Source organism: Sinocyclocheilus anshuiensis, unplaced genomic scaffold, assembly GCF_001515605.1.
Source record: "Sinocyclocheilus anshuiensis isolate Anshui unplaced genomic scaffold, SAMN03320099.WGS_v1.1 scaffold1286, whole genome shotgun sequence".
Lineage (NCBI taxonomy): Eukaryota > Metazoa > Chordata > Actinopteri > Cypriniformes > Cyprinidae > Sinocyclocheilus > Sinocyclocheilus anshuiensis.
Window position 1 is genome coordinate 761486 of NW_015554223.1, and position 6976 is coordinate 768461.

At 39.7% G+C, this 6976-nt stretch overlaps 2 protein-coding genes across 3 annotated transcripts in view; both read right to left on the reverse strand.

Moving 5' to 3' along the window:
- LOC107671181 (formin-like protein 14) overlaps window positions 1–3534 on the reverse strand; it is a 13275-nt gene extending 9741 nt beyond the window's left edge. The window contains exons 1-2 of one of the 2 annotated variants that reach the window (XM_016464063.1): window positions 3391–3534; window positions 390–442 (exon numbers count right to left, since the gene is read on the reverse strand). In XM_016464063.1, the coding sequence (XP_016319549.1) occupies window positions 390–435 (46 nt within the window). In that variant the 5' untranslated portion in view covers window positions 436–442; window positions 3391–3534. Of the gene's footprint in view, window positions 1–389; window positions 443–3374 lie in introns of both variants that reach the window. The other variant, XM_016464062.1, reaches the window with a different exon arrangement.
- A 212-nt stretch (window positions 3535–3746) lies between these two features.
- LOC107671182 (mediator of DNA damage checkpoint protein 1-like) overlaps window positions 3747–6976 on the reverse strand; it is an 8991-nt gene continuing 5761 nt past the window's right edge. Inside the window, exons 7-11 of the mRNA XM_016464064.1 lie at window positions 5476–6976; window positions 5211–5393; window positions 4547–4672; window positions 4341–4451; window positions 3747–4249 (exon numbers count right to left, since the gene is read on the reverse strand). The exon at window positions 5476–6976 is cut by the window's right edge and continues 24 nt beyond it. Of these exons, the coding sequence (XP_016319550.1) occupies window positions 4040–4249; window positions 4341–4451; window positions 4547–4672; window positions 5211–5393; window positions 5476–6976 (2131 nt within the window). The 3' untranslated portion in view covers window positions 3747–4039. The remainder of the gene's footprint in view (window positions 4250–4340; window positions 4452–4546; window positions 4673–5210; window positions 5394–5475) is intronic.

A 6976-nucleotide genomic window follows, 5' to 3' on the forward strand; every position in this document is an offset into this window, starting at 1 on the left:
GATTGATATTCCAATGTACAAGTTATAAAAACTACCCACTTTGTTTCAGAAAATGCAGTATGGCTAATATACACCCATTAGAGATGGCACTTTTAATAACCCTGGTCATATTGGGTCAGATATTCATTATACAACTAATAGCTATGCATGTACAGTATATAGTCCCTGTAAGCGGGTACATTCAATACTCCCTTGCCATTTGTGAGAACATTACAGCACTTAGAGATGATGCATTGTGCATCAGGGCTGTAATTATAGAACTACAATACTTATTAGCATGTCAGAGTCACTGACCTTAACATTTCAGCACAAAAAACAACACTTGTGTAGTGTTAATAATGATACAGATAGATCAACCACTGAACGGATTGACAAGCACTCTTTCTTACCTGAGTAAAACAGCACGGTTAAGATGAGCAGTCTCAGATTCTGCATATCGGCTCTGAACACATTCACACATGGAAAGAAGATTTAAATTATAAGCACTGACACTGTAAATTTCATTGGTATATTGCTGAAGTTTTCTCACATTCCAGCTAGGAACAAAAATTATGAAAACTACTGATAAAAATGACAGGTTTATTGGCAAATGGACACAGATCGATTGAGTGCTTTGATGTGGAGCTGTGAATAGGGTGTGACTGTAAAACAATCTACTTTATGTTAATGTTAGACAGATGTCTATGACTGTTTTTCAGCTTTTATGGGTGGTGTCAGCTTTGGCTTAGATCATCAGGCCATGGATCTAAAAGGGCTCTGTTGACAAATTAGCTTGTTTAAAGAGCTACTTTAAATTCTACAATTGTAATTGTGGGTTTATTGGCTTGTCTTGTGCATTGCTTATAACCAACATTGATCTAGTATCTCAGAGGGGTTTATAATAAATAACAAGCAACAATCTTGTTTCAGTTTATTCATTATTGAGATTCCCAGTTAAGAGATCTCAGAAATAAAATTCATTATAAATTATACTTTTAGGTGCAGTGCTGTCTGTATAAATGGAATGAGAAGCATATGACATCAACTGGGTGGATATTTATCTTCATTATCAGGATATTTAATGACTGAAGATATTAAAAATGTGAGAGAAAATGAAATCTGACAATCTATCTGTTAGCCCAGTTTGTTCTTCAAAAAGTCTATCTCTGATGTTTAAAACTGAATGACGTGTTTCAATTATGCAGAAAAATGCAGAACTTTCATTTCAGAGCAGATTTCATGTGGGCCTACTCATAACTATTTCTATATAAAAAATAAAAAAAATAAAAAAAATAAACATATATATATGTATATTTATTTCTAGGGTGGCTTTTCAATTATGTCAGGTACCAATCTTTAGAATTAACAGATTCCTATTCAAAATACTAATAATAATGTCAATTAAACATTTTGGAGTAAAACATAAAATATATTCACTACAGAAATGTCAAAGATTTTATTGATTTTCATTACATTTACTGATATAGGAAATAGGAAATTCCCTGATATTTCAAGATTTTCTGTGACAGTAGAAACCCTTACATTTTTTGATGCACAAAATATAATAAATGCTAAACTTACACTTATCATAATACATAAATTATAATTATTTTTAATTGTATTACAGATGGGATAATACGATACGATGTATGGTAATCTGTAATGTGGAAATATCAGGACAAACACATTAATTCACAGTCTGAAAGAAGTGATGAAAATCACTTCATGCAATGAAAATCCTAAGAAAACCTTTGCCAGGCCAGACATACTGTATTAGACAGCAAGGAAAGCATCCAGAACAGCAGACGTGCATTTAGGTCATTCAGTGATTTCATAACAGACTTCTGCCCAGATGCTCAGCTATTGCACATTTTATTGCCATTCAGTTGCAAAAAATGAGAAAAACAGCAAATGAACATATATAGTATAGGGCCTATATCTCTCTAGACAATAAGACACGTGCTGATGTGTAAATGCATCAGTGCTGTATTAGTTTCATATGGACAAAGTGCCATCTGGTCCATGCTTTTACTCCTTCTCTTTCTCTCAGTATGACACCTCTTACAGCAAACTTACAGTTCCTCTCCTATAAGACACAGCATATATAAAACATGGGCAACATGGAGGAATAAATGCAGGCCGAGCGACATGGTGCTCACATACTGTACAACAAGCTTTTCTCCTGAGTGCAATTCAAAAGATGAATAGGAGCTCCACACAACCTGCTGCAAATATATGAACTGCAATATTACATATTGGTAAATTATGCCAGAAGCAGGCTGTGTGTAAACCAGGGAAATAAAACAAGATGAACAGGAGCTCAGGGAAATCAACCTCAATCTTTGCAAAGGTGCTGTAGCAAATTCATATGTGGTTATTGATGTTAGAAGCAGGTCATCTCCTAAGAGACCAGGATGGGACATCTGGAAATTACTTCCAGATCATTCCATTCAGACTTATTTGACTACTCTATCTCCTGGATCATAATCTATTTTAAAGCCTTGAATTAGATCAATTCAAGACGATACTGTAGTTAAAAGGGTCTGATGTAAGACATGAAAGGCGATGAGATCATGGCTATGTCTCACAACCTAGTGAGCTGACTAGCTAGGCACCATATTTGGGCTTCATTATGGTTGAGAACATGACGTATAGATAAGCATCTCAATGGGTTTTGAGACACAGTCCGTATGTGTTATGAGCGGCGGGGGCGGCGGCAGCTTTGACTTCCGCGCGCTCACATCTCCCCTCTATTTCTGACGGAAACCTTCTGTTATGATCTGTTCCCCTCCCAATCATAAAACTATTTGCCAGTCAAACAAATTTTCTCTCGGTCACAAGCTGAGAAAGATCGCCTACACATGTACGGGTTATTATGGTGCACGGACGACAAAATTATACAGGCCAGTTGAGCCGCAGTACCGGCAAAATTAGCTATAAATTCCCTGAGAATTATATAAAAAAAAAAATCTAAATTATTATTGTTATTATTACAATTATATTTATAGCTTATCGCTATCAAGTGATTATATTTGCTCTTCACGTCTTAATTTTCCTGTCATTTAATCTGCGCAAAATGCGTATTTTAATGGTAACTTTTCTTATGTTAATACAGGATGCTGAACCGGCGCTCGCGCGCTGACGGGGCATTATGTGATGCTATGCAGAAAAGAGCGCAAATCTATTCTTCAACAAGCCTAAATGCTCGTCTACATCTCTAAATATGCATATTACATCTTATTTTATTCGCGTTCCAACAGCAAACAGCAACTTCATCCAATCGGAAAAGTACCAGACGAAGCAGAAACTGCAGAATTTAACCCTTCAATTCCTGCAAGCCAAAGCCAGCTCCCCGTATATAACATCTCTGCTGCAAAATTGACATTCACCCTTACCGTGTTCTCCGCTCACCTCCAAACTCCTCCTCAGCTGATATCTGTAATAGACTGAAATTCCGTTATTCGTTCCTTTCAACCTCGAAAATCACTTAAGGACTAAGATGCACCTTAGGAATCTGTCCGGTATCTTGCAGCGTCTCGAGTGCGGTCGGTAAAGCCCGGGCGTCTCAACCCCTTATGGGCGTGTCAGCGGATCCGAACACACTCAGCCAACCTTTGCAGAACCGACGTGAAGGTCTTTAAGGTGTTCTTCAGATCGATTCATCACTGAGACCAACGCCCTGAATACAAATGTGCACTAGACCATTTTGTCGTTTTCATATGCATTTTGTTTCGATTTATGTACAGTTTTGAAAGGGCAAAAACGCACAATATTTCTTAATTTTAGGCTCTGAAAGCGTTTATTGAAGTAATATGTTAAAAAATAAGAGGAGCTCATTCTCCCTTAACTAACACTCATCATTCATTGACATCCACCTCACACTCTCCAGCTCTACAAGTGTAGCAGCATCTCATCCAACTCATTATTGTCTTTATAAAACTGAAATATTATGCATCACATATTCATCTTAAGCAATCTGAACTTAAACATACATGTATCAGATTCTGTCATAGACTGGAACAAATGCATTACACAGAAGTCCTTTCCTATGTCATTGTCATTACTTCCTATGGCCCATGGCAGCAGCTTTGGGGGCTGCAGGCTGATTGGACGTGTTGAGAGAGGAAGTGAGAGAATAGGCCTGCAGGTCAACTCTCTGCTGCAGAATGCCAGTCAATAGAAACTCTGTGCTGACCACGGGCAATGACATACTCACTGCCTTATCACAAAGCACCCTGTCCTGCTCACATGACACCACTACAGTGTGCTCCTGAATAGACAGAGGGAGAAATCACAATAAAATATGAGAATATATAATATGTGCATTAAAATAGGAGAATATATGCATTGGTTCTGGGTACCTTGTGAGCAGATGGCATTTTGGGGAGGAAGCGGGCTCCGCAGCAGGTGATAATTTCTTTCATTTGAGATGGTTCCGGCATCACAGAAGGGGTTACGTGAATCTCATAACCCTACGAAAGCAAAATTAGGGGAGAAAATACATGATGGGGATGGTACACTTGAGGCTTGGGCTTGATACACTTATGTGCTTGTGAGGAACTAATACCTTTAAAAGAGGTTGACTTTCAGCAGTTTGCAGTGACTTCTGTAAGCTGAAACTAAACTTTTTCTCCTGCTCGGCGTCTTTCAATATATATTCATCAGTAGAAAGGAAATGGCCAGCTTTTCCACACTGAGAGAGAAATGTTGTCACTGAGAGGATGTTGTCATGCTTAAGTTGAAATAAATCTGTATTTTGTACTAGTTCCACAGCTAGAAACCCTTAAACAGCTTCTTAAATATCTACATACAAACAAATCAGCAATATCACTAGAAACCATTCTTGACCACGAAATGCACGGACAAAACATACATTAACAAATTTCTGGGTTTAGAAAAAAAATGTTAATGTGTGGTGTGAGAGTAGGGTTATTAAGCATCGCCATCAGACACGTGAAGGTTTTTCACACTGTTGTACGCTTTTTTTGTACATTACAAAAAGTACACCTCAGAATTCAACTGAAAAGATATATCAATCAATTAAAGATACAATATTTATTTTATTAAAATGTAATTTCACTTTTTTTTTAAAGTAGTTTAATAAAGAATAAACTTGACATTTTTTATTTGACAAGCAAGCATTTTATAGGAGTAAAGTCAGATATGAATTATGGATTTTAGGTTTGGCTTGGTTTGAACCAGGAACATTCCTTTACTATGCACTCCCTCACCTTTTTTAGCCAATCAGGAGTCACGATTGGCACCCCTCTGGCAACAGCGCACAAAAACTTAACAGTGCGTCTCGCTTTATCAGTCACCAGGTGAGTCATGTCATTCACTCCTCTAGCCAGACTTCCACCTAACCGGGAGACGACTCTTTCTCCATCCTGATCTGTCAGCCCAGTAAATAACACCTAAAAGAGAAGATGACAGATTGGTGTCATCCACAGTGATATAACCTACTAGTAAATGACTGTATTTGAGGGTGCGTGTGACCTTGTGCGCCTGAATAGCCACAGAGCGCCTTGAAGTCTTGGGTGTGGGCGAAGGGGCCTCTTCTGGGGATGCGCTAGTGTTTGCTGCTCTCTTCCGACCTCTGCTGTTGGTTTGGGGCACAGCAGTGCTGTCCTCCACCACCTCAGCATCTTGTTCATGCTCATTGTCCATTCCAACATTTACATTCTCCGCACCAGAACGCCTTCCTCCTCTTCCCCTGCCTTTTCCAGAAGTTTTAGCTTGGGAAACTTCTTCTGGTTCTGGTAGTTTCGTACTCTTCCTGCCTCTGCCTCTTCCTCTCGCCCCTTGGTTCGAAGGTCCGATACTATGAGCAGATTTTTCAGAACTTCTAGAACTGGAGCGGGAACGGGTTGTTGAATTGGAGTCCTGCTCTGTGTCTTCAACTGCACTAGCTGGTCCTCTCCTGCCAGACTGTCTAGCATTGATGGGTTGCTCATCAGTTGTCTGCTTCCCTCGGCCTCGCCCCCTGCCCCGCCCTCGTCCCCTCTGGCTGGACGCCTCCTGTTGTGAGGATACAGACTGATCAGAGTTCATAGAGGAGCTTGAGCAACGGCGTGTTCGTCTGGCCGGAGGAACTAGAGGAGCTTCTAGTTCTGTCTGGTCCTCCTCCAGTCGCTCATTCTTCTGTTCTTTCTGATGGTTTCTCTCCTTTGTCGTTTTTTGTTCTCTTGCTCTCATCTGAAGTCCCTCATTTTCTCGTCTTTCCTTTTCTAATCTTTCCCTTTCTGCCTCTAATCTTTCCTTCTCTATTTGTTCCTTCTCCTTTTGAATTCTTTCCTCTTCTTCTTTTCGTCTTTGCTCTTCTAGTTCTCTCCTCTTCCTCTCCAACCTCTCCTTCTCTTCTTTTTCTAAGCACTCTTTTTCCTCTTTTTCCCTCTGAATTCTCTCTTTTTTTTTTCTCACTTTTTCCCCTTCTTCCCTTTTCAGTCTTTCTTTTTCCTCTAATTCCTTCTGCTCTCTTTTTAGTTTTTGTCTCATTTCAGTTTCAGCCCTCTCCCTTTGTTCACATTCTTCTTGCTTCTTTCTCTCATACTCCAGTCTCTCCTTTTCTTCCCTCTCTGTCTTCTCTCGTTCTTGGAGCTCTTTCTCCATCTTCTCTTTCTCTTCTTGGGCATTCCTCTCCTCCAATCTTTCCTCTTCATTACACTTCAGTTTTATGCCTGTCCGTCTGGTTCCTCTCCTTGTGTTTTGTTCTTCTTCACTCTCTTCCTCTTCCTCAGATAATGCTTTCCCCCTCTTTCTTTTTCCTTCCTGCCCTTTTCTAGTTTTACCTTGGACTTTACTAGATGCAGTTGTCTCACTCTCCACCTCTGTCTTGTCTTTCCTCTGTCTTCTGCTACTTCTGCCAATAAGTTTTTCTTGGGCGCTCTCCTTCTCCACCTCCGTCTTGTCTTTCCTCTGTCTTCTGCTACTTCTGCCACTAGGTTCTTCTTGAGCGTTCTCCTCAACCATGGGCTGTGTTTCAACAACACTGAGATCA